A 19,728-nucleotide genomic window follows, 5' to 3' on the forward strand; every position below is an offset into this window, starting at 1 on the left:
CAGTGATACTACAGAGTTCTATATGTAATTCTTTAGATAATAGACTATTAGTGGTAGTAACTGTTTATATCAGAATCAGAATCAGAATCAGCTTTATTGCCAAGTATGCTTACACATACAAAGAATTTGTCTTGGTGACAGGAGCTTCCAGTGTACAACAATACAAAAACAATGCAAAAACAGCAGCAAGACATAGGTAATTAAAAACAAAAAACAAAAAAAGAATAATAAAAATAAATAATTATACATATACGTACATACACTCACCTTCGTACATACCCACATACACACACGTAGTGCAAATCTATTACAAATCTGTTATATAAAGAACAAAAATACAGTATATTATGTACAGTGCAATGTATTTAATGGCAGAAGTGGATATGTTGGATAATATAAATAGACTTAACTGTGTATTGCACATAATTATTGCTCAATGGGGTAATTTAACTGTTCATAAGATGGATAGCCTGAGGGAAAAAACTGTTCCTGTGCCTGACGGTTCTGGTGCTCAGAGCTCTGCAGTGTCGGCCAGAAGGCAACAGTTCAAAAAGGTAGTGGGCTGGGTGAGTGGGGTCCAGAGTGATTTTACCAGCCTTTTTCCTCACTCTGGAAGTGTATAGTTCTTGAAGTGGGGGAAACCAATAATCCTCTCAGCAGTCTGAACTGTCCTCTGTAATCTTTTGATGTCTGATTTCATGGCTGCACCAAACCAGACCGTTATTGAAGTGCAGAGGACAGACTCAATGAATGCTGTGTAGAACTGTATCAGCAGCGCCTGTGGCAGGTTGAACTTCCTCAGCTGGCGAAGGAAGTACAACCTCTGCTGGGCCTTTTTCAATGTGTATCTCCCACTTCAGGTCCTGTGAGATGGTAGCGCCCAGGAACCTGAATGACTCCACTGCTGCCACAGTGCTCTTTAGAATGGTGAGGGGGGCAATGTTGGGGTGTTCCTCCTAAAGTCCACAATCATCTCCACCGTTTTGAGCTTGTTCAGCTCCAGGTTGTTTTGACTGCACCAGACAGCCAGCCGTTCAACCTCCTTTCTATATGCAGACTCATCGTCATCTCGGATGAGGCCGATGACAGTGGTGTCATCTGCAAACTTCAGGAGCTTGACAGAGCTCGGTGGTGCAGTCATTGGTGTAGAGGGAGAAGAGTAGTGGGGAGAGCACACATCCCTGGGGGGGCACCAGTGCTGATGGTACAGGTGGTGGAAGTGAATTTTCCCTGCCTCACAAGCTGCTGCCTGTCCATCAGAAAGCTGGTAATCCACTGACAGATAGACATGGCAACGGGGAGTTGGTTTAACTTAGTCCAGAGAATAGCTGGGATGATTGTGTTGAAAGCCGAGCTGAAGTCCACAAAAAGGATCCTTGCGTATGTCCCCGGTCTGTCCAGATGTTGCAGGACATGATGCAATCCCATGTTGACTGCATCATCCACAAATCTGTTTGCTCGACAAGCAAATTGAAGAAGATCCAGAAAGGATCCAGTGATGTCCTTCAGGTGGGCCAACACCAGTCTCTCAAATGACTTCATGACCATAGATGTCAGAGTGACAGATCTGTAGTCATTAAGTCCTGTGATTTTTGGTTTCTTAGGGACAGGGATAATAATTGTGTGTTTGAAGCAGCATGGGACTTCACACTGCTCCAGTGATCTATTGAAGATCTGTGTTAAGATGGGGCCAGTTGGTTAGCACAGGAATGAAGGCACGCTGGAAGCCTGGCAGATGTAATGTCCGGAATGGCTTCACTCAGCCAGGTTTCTGTGAAGTGCAGCAGAGTTTGAGAAGTCCTTATTAGTACGTGTGAGATGTAGTTCATCAGTTTTGTCGGGAAGAGAGCGGAGATTCACTAGATGAATGCTCGGCAGTGCTGTTCGAACGCCGCGCTGATGGAGTTTAACCAGTGCGCCAGCTCATTTCCCTCGCCTGCGTCTCGTAGCGCGTTTAAACAACACAGCTGCGCCTCTGACTAAATAAAACAAATATTCAAAAACCGGGAAAAGATCATCTGGTATGTGCTGCCGAATGTTCAGCAGTTTGTCCATGGTAAAACTGACAGGAAAAAGATGACTAAACACAGGACAAACAAACAAAAACAAGAAAAGAATTGGAGAATTGGAGGGCTCCACACCGAGGCGGCCATCTGCGGCACCATCGTTGCACATGTATATTCATACATGTAATTCCATGTTTCCATCTTGGTGTGTGACATTTTTCATTTAGTAACTTTTATTTAAAGACCCTGTAGGAAATTAGTGACTTTGTGGCAGGTATATTTACAACTGCCAGCATTCATCACCAATAATATGTAAAAAATTATACGTAAATTAGTTTAGGAATCTTGGCCACGTTCAACCACCATTATGTGAAGGATAAAAGACAAATGATCAAATTAGAAACCAGAATTAAAATTCTCCATTAAATATGTAATACAACAGGCTCGTTGTATCTACTCACACTTTATATGTAAGGGATATTATTTTAAGAAGGGAATTATGATTAATTCTGGGAATATTAAAAGAATAAATGTGTACGTCTGCCAAGCTGAGTTGGTATGATGCATCTGTTAAATCTTTAGAGTAATAATATTCTCAAGGCCATCAAAAATAATATTACAAATATGCTGAAATATTGTTTGAGCACAGAGCGCAGATCTTTTAAGAATCAATTGATGAGATTATTTATCAAAATATCCCACTGTCAAATCCTCTTTGAATACAAACAAGACTTTATTTCTAATCTACAACATAAAACGTCTTGGTTACAGATATAACCTCTGTTCCCTGATGGAGGGAATGAGATAACAGCAACAGTAACAGTAACAGCACCAAGAGGATGATTGGTTTTACGGGCCTGGAGAGGGTGCACGTGGGGCCCATGCGCTCGGCTGGGTTGAGCCAGCCAGTCACTTCAACCCTGGGTTGCCTGTCTCAGGGCCGCTGCTTCAAAGCCCGTTTGAGGTTCTTAGCGTGCCGCTTTCCTGTGAGAGGGTCTCTTTCTCAGCAACCGGTGCACAGGCTCCATCTTTAGAAATACGCCAGCTGTTTGTGCGAGCTCTTTTAGAAGAAAATATACTGTTTTTAAAATATACTCTCTTTACACCTTTGTACTCAGTCGCCGAAGCACCCAGGGGAAGCACAACACTCATCCCTGCGAGGGTGAACTCTGCATTGTGAGGAACCTGGGCAGAGGTGTTTTATTTAATTTTTATTTAAATTTGTTTTATTTAAGAAATAAAATTTTATGATTAAACATTGCCCTATTTTGAGCAGGAAACAGAAGTCTTCATACACAATGAGCCATAAATTAATTATCTTGAGGGGAGGACCTAAATGACTATGTGGCCCAGCAAAAGACACTTCTGATTGGCTTAAGACAACTTTGGGGTGCGGCCAACCTGAACCCACCCCTCCTAGGACGAACTCTCTTCTCTTCGCTCTCTCTTAGCCCCTCTTCGGCTGGCTTAGCTTCTTTTACACAATTGTCAGTGCCCAAATTTGTGTTCACTATATTCTGATTCATGGCACAAGGAGCTAGGGAGTGAGATGAGATCATGAGAGCAACCATAATCTCAATAATTACCATATCGTGACACAAGTATTGTGATAATATCATAACATGGGTCCCTAGCGATTCCCACTCCTAATGATTTCCCTGTGTACATTTGTGTTAACATCCTGTTGATAAGATAAGGACAGTTCCGTTCCTTTGGAGACATCAGGGAAATCAGACTGTGTGTTTGCTTCTGTATACTGCAAAGGGTACTACCCAAAACAAATCAGAATTAAGACAGCAGCCCTGAAATTTGGGTGAAAAGATGACCATGACAAACATTTGTGACACAACAGGATCCCTGTTGTAAAACAGGAAAATTCCATATGTCTACACAATACCTGTAAAATATTCTATCAGCTGATATAAGTGAAAATCTCAAAAATATATAAGGTGCTGTAAGCGATTTTAGCTGTTCTAGAATTCCCCCAAGTTGAGCTGTTGGATTAGCCACACCCCCTTTTCCAAAAACCTGCACTCCAAAGATCCTGTACCAAATGAGCTTCATTGAGACTGACAAAAGCAGAAACAGTTGACAAAAACAACAGCAGCAAAATTGCGCCCTCAACTGTTAAAAGAAAAATGGCATAAAAATGGCAGTAAGCCTCAAAAATTCACTGCAACTCTAATACTATAAGAACGCACAAAATAATTGACAGGCAGAAAGGGTCATTGTCCACAGTTTGCTGACACATTTTTGATTGCTGTTTACAAAGTTTAGAGCTGTCATAGAGACCGGTGAGAAATCTTAGGACACTTTATTCATTAATATCTTTCAGGGAATAGTTAAATGTTTTGCATACATTTCCATGAAAAATCACTTACAGCACCTTTAATTAAAAACATAAATAAATAACTTGGTTTATTGTTGTTGCTTAATTATATTGTAAAACACAGAATCATGCTGAATTTACACAGACATAAAATGCAGATATATGCACAACAAAAATGTGTCTTTAAATTAATAATACAAAAATGAATTTAAAGATGCTCTTTATACATTAAATGTATCAAAGCTTCATATTCTTTACATATTATTCTACAGAACGCATGGTCATTTCAATCCAGGTAAATGCATTCATGTGTTCTATTGATCTTAAAAATAAGTTACTGGTTGAAATTCCTGCTTTTAATTTAGTTAAAGCGAATAGTTCACCCAAAAATGAAAATTCTATTATTATTCACTTACCCCGATGCCATCCCAGATGTGTATGACTGTCTTTCTTCAGCAGAACACAAATTAAGATTTTTAGAAGAAGACAGAGCTCTGTTAGGTCCTTATAATGGATGTACAGAGGTACCAGCACTTTGATGGTCCAAAAGTCACATTAAGGCTGCAAAAAAGTAATCCATGTGACTCCAGTCGATCAATGAATGTCTACTGAAACATATCGTTAATTTTGTGTAAATAAATAAATGGATAATGAAATCATTATTAACTTTTCAAAAGCACTTCCTGCTATCATCAGACGCGAAGTATGACGTAAGTGTGTCGGCGAGTTCATGTGAGAATTCGGAGGCGGTTATTATTTACATCAGAAGAATGAATGTCACGCAAGAGTTCGGCCATTTCAAACAGCATCAGAGACCTGGTGAAAGTGCCAATTTAATGTTAAAAACGTTTTAATCATCGACTTGTTTCTTACATTAGTCTATTGATTCTCTTCAGAGGACATTCATTGGTCAACTGGAGTTGCATGGATTACTTTTATGCTGCCTTAATGTGAATTTTGGACTGTCAAAGTGCTGGCACTGGTGTACATCCAATATAAGGACATGACAGAGCTCTACCTTCTTCTATAAAACCTTCATTTGTGTTCTGCTGAAGAAAGACAGTCATACACATCTGGGATGGCATCAGAGTAAGTGAATAATGAGAGAATTTTCAATTTGGGTGAATTATTACTTTAAGGTTTTCATAAATATTTAATATTGCATTATATTCATACTGTTAGCAAGAGGGGAACTGGCCCCCACAGTGAGCCTGGTTTCTCCCAAGGTTATTTTTCTTGATTAACCAAAATCTTATGGATTTTTGTGTGTTCCTTGACACAGTCAGCTTCGGCTTGCTCACTGGGTTTCTAAATACAATAATTATTTAATTACTTATTTGTATACACACTTCGTATTTAATCAAACTACACAATGATGACTATAAGACTTTATAGATTTTACAGTTTCATTTTCTGTTAACGCATGATTTTCTGTAAAGCTGCTTTAAAACGATGTGTGTTGTGAAAGGCACTATACAAATAAAAATGACTTGACTTGACAATATGCGTTTACATTATACTAATAAATTCTGCATACGTTAGGCTAAGAATAGGGACAATAATAGGGATCTATATCAGGATTTCTCTTGAAGTGTGAGCTGTGCATATACAATTTTTTTTATACATTACAAAGTTTGTAAATACATCTGAATGTATCTTATAATATGTGTGTAACCAGATTTGTATTAGTTTACCTGCAATGCATTCTGTCCCTCTTGTTCAGGGCTGATTTGGCATGATCTCCAGAGCATGTTGGGTGCGATGCAGAGGGCCAAGTTTGTTGCTGTCATCTGATTCACCTCTGAGTAGGTGTGTATTTTGTGCAGCATTCCAAACAAGTGACACAGCAAGGTAACATTCTCCTCTGGCAGCTGTGCAAGCAAACTGGAAACAGAGATATAATATAACACTCAAATAATTATGTCAAAACAATTCTGTAAGTGCAGAGGCTTATCTACCCTATCAAACACATGAAAATGCATGTCCACATTAATATTTGTAATATTTAATATTACACACACACACACACAACAATAAACAAACAAACAAAAAACAGATATTTCTGAGAGATCAGCAGACCGATATTGGTAATGAATTTTAATAGGTAACCTTGTTCTGCATTAACACCTAATTTTTCAAACAGTGGATCAAAATGTAAAACTCAGCAGATAACTACCAGCAGAAAGTCAATACTGTTACATTGCTTGCACTGCTAAAGTGGCACTAAAACAACCTCGACCTGAGAGGACATTAATTCTGTTCAGATATTCCAAATATTCTTGTACAACTTTTTTTCCACAATCCAGAGGAAAGTCAGAGAGAAACTTGGAAGCATTTTTTATTGTATTTTTTGGCAAGTAAGCAAATCCTTTTGCATTCAGAATCTGCATCCACCTTTTGCATTCATGGGTCAATTTTGACCCAGTGGAATTCAAGCTTATAAATCTTTCATAACTGGATCGTTTTCTTCTAAAACACAATTGTAAGTCATTATAAGGTTCTTAACTGTTCATACATGTAAAAAGATTTATATTTTTGGCATGTTAACTGACAAATACAAAAGTTATTAATTAATATGCAATTTTTGTTCAGAAATAATAACATTTAGAAATTCTTTGACATTTCAAAATATACATATTGTAATTACAGCAAAACCAGTGTGATTCATGTGAAGACATCTTTTTTATTAACATTTCTGTAATATGATAAATGAATATAAAATAATATAAAATTAATATTAACATCTAATGTGAGAATTACTATTGATTTGAATTAATATCCTATTACTCATAACTGCTCAATACAACTTGGTGGTCAAAATTATGAAACCAACGTATTCTTTTTCAACTAAACTGTAAATCAACTGTACAACTCAAGTATACAACATTAATATTCTTGTGATGATGGGCTCTGCGGTGACGTCATCACAGCCATGCTACATACTTCGAATCGGCTATCTGGACTGCTTACTCATAAATCATGTACTCTGAATGTGGACAAAACAAAAGAGATGGTTGTTGACTTTAGGAGAGCACAGAGTGACCGCTCTCCGCTGAACATCGACGGCTCCTCTGTGGAGATTGTCAAGAGGACCAAATTCCTTGGTGTTCACCTGGTGGAGAACCTCACCTGGTCCCTCAACACCAGCTCTATTACCAAGAAAGCCCAGCAGCGTCTCTACTTTCTTTTAAGGCTGAGGAAAGCACATCTCCCACCCCTATCCTCACTACATTCTATAGAGGGACTATTGAGAGCATCCTGAGCAGCTGCATCACTGCCTGGTTTGGGACTTGCACTGTTTCGGACCGCAAAGCCCTGCAGAGGATAGTGAGAACAGCTGAGAAGATCATCGGGGTCTCTCTTCCCTCCATCAAAGACATTTACAAAAAACACTGCATCCGCAAAGCAACCAGCATTGTGAATGACCCCACACACCCCTCACACAAACTCTTCACCCTCCTGCCATCTGGCAAGAGGTACCGAAGCATTCGAGCCCTCATGGCCAGACTGTGTAACAGCTTCTTCCCCAAAGCCATCAGACTCCTCAATACTCAGAGACTGGTCTGACACACACACACACACGTGTCCTGAGTTGCACTTTAATTATTGTCACTTTATACCTGGCTGCTACCCATAGAACTGCTAACTGCTTTGTCCATAGAACACTATGTCATAGTACGTTGTTAGTATGTTTACAATTGGCATTTTTACAAACTGTCATCTTTTTGCACTACTGTGTACTGGTCGGCTCTGCACTGTCTCTCACTGTGCCTATTGTCCTGTTCCTTTTTAGTAATTTATTGTATTGTCCCATACTTTTTGCACATGTTTGCACGTGCACTTTATATAGGTATGTTATTTAGTCTGTGCAGTCTCACGTGGATCTGTGATAGTCCTATGTTGTTTTATGTAGCACCACTGTCCTGGAGGAACATTGTCTCGTTTCACTGTGTACTATACTAAATGTATATGGTTGAACGACAATAATAACCACATGACTTGACTTGACTGTGTCCAACATGGGTTGGGGCACACTGTGCAATAACACCCGGCTTTCGGCCCTTGGACGGGTGCAAAACGGGCGTGGCACATTAACTGTTTGGAAGCTGTGAAGGATTTCCATTCCAACATAGTGAATCATTACATTCTGATTCGGTCAGACAATATGTCAGTGGTAGCGTACATAAATCGCCAGGGTGGCAATCGATCGCTATCAATGATGAGCCTCACGCAACACTACCTCGTGTGGAGCATGCGCCATGTCTTCTCCCTGCATGCAACATATTTTCTGGGCCGTCTGAACTGCGAAGCGGACATGCTGTCGCACCAGGGACCAATGGCAGGGGAAACCCCAGATGGTTCTGAGGATTTGGGAAATGTTCGGCAAAGCTGAAGTCTAGGTGGGAATAGTTTTCTATTTAAGTCAGTCTGCCTTTGATCATGGAATGAGATTAGGGGAAAACACTGTGTATAATTGAGGTTTTACAGGTCTGAGCACGGGGGTTTCGTGACAGCCTATAAAAATTGTTTATAAATCTCTCATTATGCTATATTATCACCAAATGTTGGATTATATCTTTTTGCAAATGAGTTTTCTTTCATTTTGGAACTTATTGATCGTGGGCCTCTTTGACCTGAGATTATGCATCTATGCAAAATATGAAAACATTCTGTACTATTCATCACACTAGTGTGCTTTAATGTTTAACCAGGAATTTTGTATAGAAATTCTTTTATTTTGTACAAAATGGCACAAAGTCACAATTGTGGTGTTCCTAGGCCTGTCATGATAATTATGTTATCGACTTATCATACAATATATGGACATGACCTTGATAATATTTGCTAACCTCGATATTGCCCATTGTGTTGACATGCTTGTTTGTTTACATAATAGCATTTTAGCCAGTCACTCTGCGTCTGTGCTCTCATTGTCATATATTCCCTGTTTTTGTGATACAGGCGTATGCTAAATCACAAATAAACCTGGTATGTTTTAGCCCTGTCGTTGCTGTGTCTGGTGCATGCTTAGCACATCTACTTGGATCACATGCAGAGCTTTAGACGCTCTGAGCAGCTCTTTTTCTGCTTCGGTGGACAGCGGAAAGGGAACACTATCCCCAAACAGAGGGTTACCCACTGGATCGTGGATGCCATCGCTTTGGCATACCAGGCCTACGTTGTGCCTGCCCCTTTGGGAATACGAACACACTCTACAAGGAGTGTGGCATCCTCGTGGGCTCTGGCCAATGGTACCTCTCTAACAGACATTAGCAGAGCAGCAGGCTGGGCAACACCCAATACCGTTGCAAGATTTTACAATCTCCGGATTGAGCCAGTTTCGTCTTGTGTTTTGTCAGGTATGAACAGGTAAGTTCAGTTATATGGAACAGCTGGCCGGGTGTATTGCTTACATATAGAGCCTTTCCCCACCGTGAGGCGAAGAAGTGCAGTGCTTCTCCCATGTGAGTTCACGAACCCGTGAACCCTTCCTCCCTAGCCCTGTGGCTTGCTAATTCGGTGGAGGAATTCGCAGCCAGACCAACTTTGGGGTCTAATATCCCTGTACTGGGATAGGTTCTCCACAGGTCTGGTTACTCCGGTAACCCCCTGTGATGTATTTTCCATGGTACGGTCTCCCTGTAGGCAGACCCACGTCTCCCTTGGGCAGAGCTCTCTCTGCCCCAGTCGCTGTGTTTGTAGAGCTCCTCCCTTTTGAGCGCCTCTTCCATGTGTGGCTGGTGAGCCCACATGTCATATTGCAACATGTTCCTCCCCTTCAGGCAGGATATGGCCTCCACAGGGACTTTTCCCCCTGAAAGAATAGGAAAGGATAAGAACACCTTCCCCAATGTGTATAATAGCGTTATATGGTCCCAGCCGAATATAATACTGTGTGAAGAGAAAACATAGAGAGAAAAGGCTGCGGCTAGCACAGCCTGCTCTCATGCTAGTTACTTCGCTTTCTCCCCTGAGGGGAGTTGGGAACTTCATGACGTGTTGTGGGGTGTTTGGGGAGGTTATGTGCAGACTGATGCACCTTCTGTTATGCACGCAGCAGCTTGCTTGCACCTGCATCGGCAGTTCACGTAACACGGTTCAGCTGTTGTGGCGTTTTTCTATAGGGACCCCTAGTGTTGCTACATCGACACAACGTCGAGTGAGTGACAGAAGGGGAATGTCTCAGTTACTGTTGTGTCCCTCGTGCCACCACGCTGTACTAGCCGCTGAAATGGCCAAGACCTTGTCTTGGCTCCTCAGCACAAAACCTGAATGAGTGTTTGCATTCAAGCTCCTTTTATACCCATATGTCCAGGGGAATGGCATGCAAATTCCACTCGCCAATTCTCATTGGCCTTTTCTCAAAGATTTAGGTTTTTTGGGGCTCTCAAGAGCAACCCCTAGTGTCACTACATTGAAACAACTTGGAGTGAGTGACAGAAGGGGAATGCCTTGGTTACTGTCGTGACCTCCATTGCCTGATGGAGGGAATGAGATGTTGTGTCCCTTGTGCCACCATGCTGTACTAGCCGCTGAAATGGCCAAGACCTTGTCTTGGCTCCTCAGCACAAAACCTGAATGAGTGTGGGCATTTCAGCTCCTTTTATACCCGTATGTCCAAGGGAATGGCATGCAAATTCCACTCGCCAATTCTCATTGGCCTTTTCTCAAAGATTGAGGTGTTTTGGGGCTCTAAAGATCGACCCCTAGTGTCACTACATCGACACAAATTCTCCTTCCCTCCATCAGGGAATGGAGGTTACAACAGTAACCAAGACATTTTTTACAACCTGTGATTCCCTGAAAGTTTGCCATTTTGAATGATCCATGGTAAATTTTTCACAGTGTATGGGTGTTTTGAAATTATGAATGCCATTTTTTTTGGCAAATCATTATTTGCCTTGTAGGGTTTGATAAGGTCTTGTTGTGATGTTAGAAATGAAAGATAGAACTAGTATCAAATACACACACACGAAGTCCAGTGCCACCTAAGGTTCAAGCCCCAGACTTGAACGTTTTGCTAAAGCATGTGGCCATGTCATCAAAATCTCACTCCAAGCTGGTAATCTCACTCCAAGCTGGTATTGGTATCTCAACCCAAATCTACTTTTAATTAGGGTTGTCAATCGATTCATTTTTTTTAATCAAATTAATTACAAGATGTCCTGATTAATTTATCAGGATTAATCGCATTTAAATGCATATACAAATATTTGCTGAGAAAGCCCCTCATATAACAATAATTCAATATATAATAATGAAATAATTATACATAGTTAGCTTTAAACATTTAAAAATTATATATATATATATATATATATATATATATATATATATATATATATATATATATATATATATATATTTTATATATATATTCAGATAATTAAAATGCATTACATTCTTTTAGCAGAAGAGTTAATCATTGATAAGACAATACAAAAAACTGCTTTAGAATACAATATATTGTTTACTACCATATTATTGAACATAAGCCAATCATTGGCATACAGTTCACAAATATCCATTTCACAAGTGAATTTGTCAATCAGTTGGAGATTTATTATGAGGGCTTGTTTAAGAACCCGTCAATTTCAACAAGCGTCAGACATGCTTGTGTAGCTTCTCGGGTGCATTGCGTCATAAACATAAAATGTTTAGGTCACTGTGTCAAGTTAAATAAAGTTTAATACTTAGAACACATTTCGAGATCCCTTAGTTTGAATTTGCGCTCGATCAAATGTTTTGAACGCAAGAATGTAACGAATGTCTGTTTTGTGCTGTCTGGTTGTTTTCTTCACTGTATAAACTGCGCATTGCTCATACAGCTGAATTTTCTCTTACTGCCCTCTGGAGTAAACAGGTGTTACTACAACGTGCATTTCTCAGGAATCTTCCTTATTACAATCCGGGGGCATTGCGATTAATTGTGTAAATTTTTTTAATGCATTATTTTTAATAAAATTAATCACACTGAATTAACACGTTAAATCGAGAGCCCTACGTTTAATACACAATTTATTAAAATATATGTACTGTACAAGTGTATGTGAGCAGTTTTCACCTTCTAACTCTGTTAAGTCTGTCCTGTTGATCCTCACTTCGCAGAACTTTCATCCAGTCTTCATACAAGTCACAGCACAACACACCACCAGGCAGTTTGCGCAAAAACTCCTACACACAAATTTAAAAACACACTTTAAGTCAGAATGATATATAGGGCCTAGATAGTCATTCATTATGTGAATGTATCATGTGAATTCAAATTCAGTGTGATTTCAGTGGAAGAGTGACTTGTGTGAATTTACTGCATTCAGAATTTTGTATTTGCTGAATTCAAATTCATAGAGCTGACAGTGTTCTCACTGTAATTAGAGAAGCAGAGACAAACACAGATTCCTCATGCGGTGAAATACTTTGTCCAGAATTTATTTTCTCCTTCAGAATTCTACAGTTTTTGGCATTCGCTGAACGGCGGAAGATTCCACAGGTCTCTGGACCCTCATAGAACAGAACATACAGCAGTTCCTAGGCACAAACACACACACACACATACACACAATCGTTCTAAGTCGATGATAGACAGATGCTTGTTTGACCTATTGCCTGACCAAGAAATGAATGCTGATTTTTAAAAGAAAATGCTTCTTTTTTCAAACCTACAGGTATTAGCCAATTAATTGGTTGATGGGGCTAATTATAGTACACATGGTTTAAAAGTTCACACAGACTGGTATGATGAAACTTTATTTGTTTACTCGTTGCCATATCCATACTGTATAGAGAAAAATTTCAAATAAAACCCTTATCGCCAAAAGTTATAAGTAGCAAAAGTAACATTTCAAAGTAAATTTTTATCTCTAATTTTACTATTTATTTAAAACAAGGCAAACTTAGTATCATTTTAATCTTCAATTTTTAGGTTAGCATCTTGCATAGTACTGAGTTACAACTTGCCCCCATTATAACAAACTATATGGGATTCCACGCAGTCAGCTATGTAATTCACATAATTCACATAATTGTGTATTACACAGGCAAGAGCACAGTGGACTACATAATTCCTAAAAAGGGCAGGGTTAAAGGAAAGCTGAACAAAGCATAATACATATTAATGAAAATCTGATCTAGAGCACTCAGGATCTCAGACTGGACCGAAGGTTCACTTTCCAATAGGACAACGACTCTAAGCACACAGCCAAGACAATGCAAGAATGGCTTAGGGACAACTCTGTGAGCTCTCCACTCTCCTTGAGTGGTAGAAAATCCCCAAAATGTGTGTGCAAAGATTGTGGCATCATAACCAAAAACACTTGAGTCTGTAATCGCTGCCAAAGTTGCTTCAACTAAGTACTGAGTTAATGGTCTGAATACTTATGCCAATGTGATATTTACATTTACATTTATGCATTTGGCAGACGCTTTTATCCAAAGCGACTTACAGTGCAATTATTACAGGGACAATCCCCCCAGAGCAACCTGGAGTTAAGTGCCTTAACTCCAGGTTGTGTTCAAGGACACAATGGTGGTGGCCGTGGGGTTAGAACCTGCAACCTTCTGATTAACAGCCCTGTGCTTTAGCCACTACGCCACCACCACTCAGTATTTATCTTTGTGATTATGGGGTATGGAGTTTTTTTTTTTTTTTTTTAGCACTTTAGCATAAGACTATAACATAACAAAATATGAAAAAAAAACATTAAGGGGTCTGAAAACTATTTTGGCCTAGCTTTGTGTGTTCATTGTCAAGTGTCACAATTATAGTGATATATATTATTAAATGATTGACATATTTTGTATTACAATGTAAAAAACAATTTTTTACTTCATATTTTACTTTATCTTGTATGTATTTCAATCGGATCAGATACAGTTGTTATGGGGGGATTTTAACCCTTGTACGACCTTCGGGACATTTATGTCTTTTTAATTTTAGTTTTTTCAATAATTTTGTCTGTGTTAATGCCAACGGCATAAATTTTTCCAAAGGTGTGTATTTTTAAACTATCCAATGAAAGTAGGGAATCTCAGTGGTTTGAAAACACCCACTGATTGAGAAAAGACAATTTTTTTCAAAAAGGCCATAAGTCTCCTATTTTTTCAACATTGAGCAAACTGACATCTCTTTGAGTGCAAAGTGTGCAAAATGCCATATTTTTATAGATATCCTTTAATAATCTTATAATTTAAGTGATAAAATAGTTCACCCAAAAATTGACATTTTGTTTTTTTTTGTTTTTTTTACACACCATCATGTTGTTCCCAACCTGTGTGACTTTCATTCAACCTTGAAAAACAAAAGGAGATGTTAGGAAGAATTACAGCCTCAGTCACAATTCATTTTCATTGTAAGAAAAAAAAAACATGCAATGAAAATGAATGGTGACTGACTGTCTGTCACTAACAACTCCTTTTGTGTTCCATGGAAGAAAGTCCAATTTGGAACAACAGGGTGATGAAATGAGGGTGAATTAATGATGACAGAAGATTTTTAAGATCCCTTTCAAATATCTGTGGAAGGGCCATCAAAAACATGCAAACAGTAGGAACATTTACAAAAAGGATTACAATCTATTAATTCATATTTTAATATTATATGTGATTCAGACATTTTACAGTCCAAATCAAACACATACATATTTAAAAATTTGGGGCAGTGTAGATTATTTTAAAACATCTCCTGGCTTTCTAGACTCCTGGCTGCACTTCGAACTTATCTGTCAGACTTATGATATACTCAAAATTGAAAATCCAGTTTTTCTGAGTAAATAGCACACCACAATTTAAGATTTCCTCTAGAAAATTGACCATCTAGATGCTGCTTACAGACTTTGAGGGTAAAAAATTAGACTGAATCTCGCATTTATTGTCAATTGCTCTTTGTGTGTGCGGACTAAAATTGTAGTGTGTCCACTCTAAATAGCATGGTAATTCCAGTACAGAGCTTGTGAACACTGGTCAACATTTTCCTTATTGGCATCTTGCATTGCTGAATTTAGAATGTACCTACTATAAAGTCTTAGAAGCATAAAGCTATGTTTAAAATGTAAATTGATCAGAAATGATGGCTTAAGAGAAAGTGCCATAAAATATGAGTAGTACTGAACAGTAGAACACTCAAAGTTTCAGAACTTCTATTTAACACAACACTGGTTGAAGGCAAAATATAATGAAAAAAACAAATGAACCAGAGCATTTATCCATGATATCCTTACCATTACTGGTTTGGGCAGGTTTCCATCAGGACAAATGGATGAGAGAGACTGACCAAATAAATTGTGAGATGCAGTATCTGGGTGAGTATGGCTTTCTGGTTGGTTAAGGTGTACCCTCCTCAGAGCCCAATCAATCAGAGACCTTTTTCTTTTGTGTTTCAGCACAGCACCTGACAATGAAACACAAGTAAACAATCACACTATCAAATGCATTCATGAGAGGAGCGATTGTTCTGCCTGTCCAGTCTGACATTTTATGAACAATTACTACACTCCAAAAAACGTTGGGTTATTTATTTTACCCAATAGATGGTTAAACATATTGGGTCGTTCCGTTGGGTTATTCCTAACGTTTATTGGGGTTATTCTATAATAACGCACCCAGTTGGGTTAAAACTGGTCTCGCGAGGACATTTTAAATGTCAACGGACGACCAGTGCCACTGCCAACAGAAGATTCAGAGGTAAGTTAATGATATCACGTTATATGAACGCTTTTCGTTTTCTTTATCAACATACAACAGTAGCTGATTAATTAAATAATTTCCACTTAATTTTGGGTCTGCTGTAAGCCTATTGCTGCTCACTTTGGCTACCGATATAATACTTGCTATAAAAGTTAGCCTATTTTAAACTGTGGCGTAGAAACTATTAATTGGGATGCACCCCCTCACTTTCTGTGTTCGTCCCGACACTGTTTTTTGGAAATTATACATAATATTTCATTTATTTGGCCGACGCGCAAAGAAATTGTAAGACGCCTCGGCTTTAAGACTCATTATCCGGTGTTGCAGACACGGCAGTTTGTCATCAACTGAAAGAAAAGTAGCCTATATTGTTATACAGTGTAACATTAAATTACTTAAAAGCGGAAATATGAAACATTTTATCTAGAAAGTTATATCTGCAAGGCACTAAATTATATAATACACAAATTGCATTAAACAAGATATTACACCAGGGATCGGCAACCTTCTTGACATGGAGTGCCATTTTTTATTTTCCTAGTCAATGGCTGTGCCGATGAAGGATTAATAGTGGTGTTTTCCTTATTACATGACGTGTTCTGAAAGAAAAAGGAACAAAAGAAACATGGAATGTAAGGCAGTCATCCGCGCAGTCTGACCTAAGCAAAGCGGGCGCATTTACTCCCGCGATTAATCGAAAGAGAAGTGCTGTTGGCTCGTGATGCGCGAATGGGTTGCACGCGCATGCGAGTCTCATCACACTTTAATAGTGTTTCGCTTCCCATTCCGCTGAGGAAAACACCCTGTGTAATCATGAGGAAGGATTACTTCAAGATGTAAATTGGAATGCAGGTGCGGAATTTATATAAATATAGTCTAGTCCTCTCTCGCCGTTGCTGGCGTGCCAATGATTACCCCTCCGCGTGCCAATGCTGGCACGTGTGCCATATGTTGCTGACCCCTGTATTACCCAATAGCTAGCATCTACATGACGTTGGGTGATAGCCTAATCAGAAGCCACTTTTCAGAAAGTTCTGCGTCCCTGAATTCACGACGGTTATGACTTTTTTCAGGTCATGACATTTATCACTTTTATTTTGACTTTTTAATGTCAAAAAGCAGCAACATTTTGATGGTGTTCTTTTACCATTGTTAATGAAGCCCATTGCTTGAAATTGAAGTTTTTATTGAATTGAAGTTGTGAATTCACTTTATATGAACTATATTTTTTAAATAGGATGTGATGGATTCATATGTGAGGGAAACACTTCAGAAGTGGAACCTTGAAACATTAATAAAAAAAAAAATAAAAAAAAAAAGCTCCATGTCACAGCCAAGCTCCAGACTGCTCCATGCTATGTCACAAACAAGCCTCAGCCTGCTCCATGCCATGTCATAGCCAAGCCTCAGCCTGCTCCATGCCATGTCACAAGCTCCAGACTGCTCCATGCCATGTCACAGACAAGCCTCAGCCTGCTCCATGCCATGTCACAGACAAGCCTCAGCCTGCTCCATGCCATGTCACAGCAACGCCTCAGCCTGCTCCATGCCATTTTCACTAGCGAGTTCAGCCAAATACCTCTGCTATCTGGGAATATTGCTTCCCTACATAAAACTGTAATAAATAAAAAAAAACAATGTGGTATTTCACTGTTATTATAGCTTGTGTCTGGGTAGTATACTGTGGCATCAGTGCAAGTGTAACATCATGTGAACTGCCTATTGAAGTGTTTCCCTGCACCTCATTTTACTTTTGACTTAACATTTGAGAATATGGACCGACTAAATCTATTTATTTATTTTATGCTTATTAGTTGAAAATAAAATGCTCTTTTTAACAGCCAATGTTCTTTGCAATAATATAATGTTGCTGCATGGTTTATGTATTTATTGCACTCTCTTGTGGACTAAGCAAACAACATCAGTTTAAGAATCAGCTGACTTGAAAATGTGAATATTATTTGAATTTTATAAATATTTAACTTAAAAATTTGAATTTAGTTTCTCTGCTCAATTGACAGCCCTAATATGCTGTATATGCATATTACCTGCTATGTGCATGGTATATGTGTGTGTGTTTGTCCATTAAATGGATAGTTTGCCCAAATATGAATGTTAGGGGCTGAGATCCTCCATTCACTTTCATTGCATTTTTTCCCACAAAAAAATCAAAGTGAATAGTAACATTCAGCCTAAAATCTCCTTTTGTGTTCCACCGAAGAGAGAAAGTTAGGAACATGAAGTTGAGTAAATGATGAAAGACTTTTTGTAGTATCCCTTTAATGTTTTGTCCGAATCTGATCTGCTCATGTACACGCTCTTAAACCACTTGAGTCACAGGTAAAACCTATGTATATATATATATATATATATATATAGATATAGATATATATATATAAACATTCACTGAAAGTAAATAGTGACTCAGGCAAACATTCGGTCTAATATCTCCTTATTGTGTTGCATGGAAGAAAGAAAGTCATAGAGGTTTGGAACAACATGATGGTGAATGATGACAGAATTTCCATTAATAATAATCATAATTCTGTAGTGCATGTTCAATGTGTATTATGTAATGGAATATAGGGTAGATAATGTCTATTATGTAATTTGTGATAGTAACTGACTACTTCAGTACTCTTTTAATTTGATACTTTCTTACTCTCGCTCAAGTAATTATTTATGTTAGTACTTTTACATCTACTTGAGTAGTTGTGTTTTTGAAGTAATTGTACTTTTACTTGAGTACAGTTTTTGGCTACTCTACCCACCTCTGGCTATTATGCTTTAAAAATCTTGAAGAAATCAATGAATGCATAAACTGCAGATGTTTTGTGCAAACACATCTGACTGTGCACTTGAATGTAATTATTATCTAAAATACCTTAGAGTTTATGCATAGATTTGTCAAAAGCTTTGTCAAAGGTCAACAAGAATAGCTTTGTTCATTACCAGAAATGTTCATTACAATAGATAGACACTAAAATAATTATCACAGATCTGCGTTAAACAACAGTGTGTATGGGAGTGTTTGCATAATTTTCTTATGGTTACAATGTGGTGTGGTAATGGAAATCATTGCAGGCTGTTATTGCATTATGCTAGTTATAAATGTGCTGTTCATCTGTTAGACCACTACAAAATATTCCTTTTTGACAATGCCTTTTCATAAGTAACATTTACTGCTGTATTAATAAAAATGCCATTATTTTCATGTTTGTAAAGGTTAGATGGGCTTAAGATAATAAATAGGTACTTTTATAGGATGGGTTAAGGTTAACAGACCTAAAAGCTCATGGTATTTTCAGAGAAATGTTAAATTCCTCACAAGAAGTTGTTCATATCTGCACGTCTCAAACACTAGACCATTCAGAGACCATAATACACATATAGACCACATAATTACAGATTACACTTCCCTGACCATAGCACCTCATCTGATAGGTTCATATTCCTACATGTGCCACAATTATTAGCCAAGATGTATGAGGAAAAACCTTGGTGTACAATGTTATCTCAGGGATAATGGTGGACAATGACCACAGTAGGACATATGTGGATGTTGAATTCATTTCAGTTATTTTTATAAGGACTAAAAAGCAGTCAACTATAATTCCAGAACCAAAGACCTTCAAGACCCCCTGCCTCAGTAACTATATTGTAGTCCTTGCATCTGTGATCTTGAAAACATGAGAATGTGTCCTTGGCAAC

The 19,728-nt window shown here is 38.5% G+C and overlaps 1 protein-coding gene across 1 annotated transcript in view; it reads right to left on the reverse strand.

The window, feature by feature from the left end:
• Positions 1 to 19,728, reverse strand: part of LOC127632057 (uncharacterized) — a 66,279-nt gene that overhangs the window by 21,269 nt on the left and 25,282 nt on the right. Inside the window, exons 11-14 of the mRNA XM_052110532.1 lie at positions 15,552 to 15,721; positions 12,703 to 12,864; positions 12,401 to 12,510; positions 6,030 to 6,219 (exon numbers count right to left, since the gene is read on the reverse strand). Coding sequence (XP_051966492.1) covers positions 6,030 to 6,219; positions 12,401 to 12,510; positions 12,703 to 12,864; positions 15,552 to 15,721 — 632 coding nt within the window. The remainder of the gene's footprint in view (positions 1 to 6,029; positions 6,220 to 12,400; positions 12,511 to 12,702; positions 12,865 to 15,551; positions 15,722 to 19,728) is intronic.

Source organism: Xyrauchen texanus, chromosome 3, assembly GCF_025860055.1.
Source record: "Xyrauchen texanus isolate HMW12.3.18 chromosome 3, RBS_HiC_50CHRs, whole genome shotgun sequence".
Taxonomy (NCBI): domain Eukaryota; kingdom Metazoa; phylum Chordata; class Actinopteri; order Cypriniformes; family Catostomidae; genus Xyrauchen; species Xyrauchen texanus.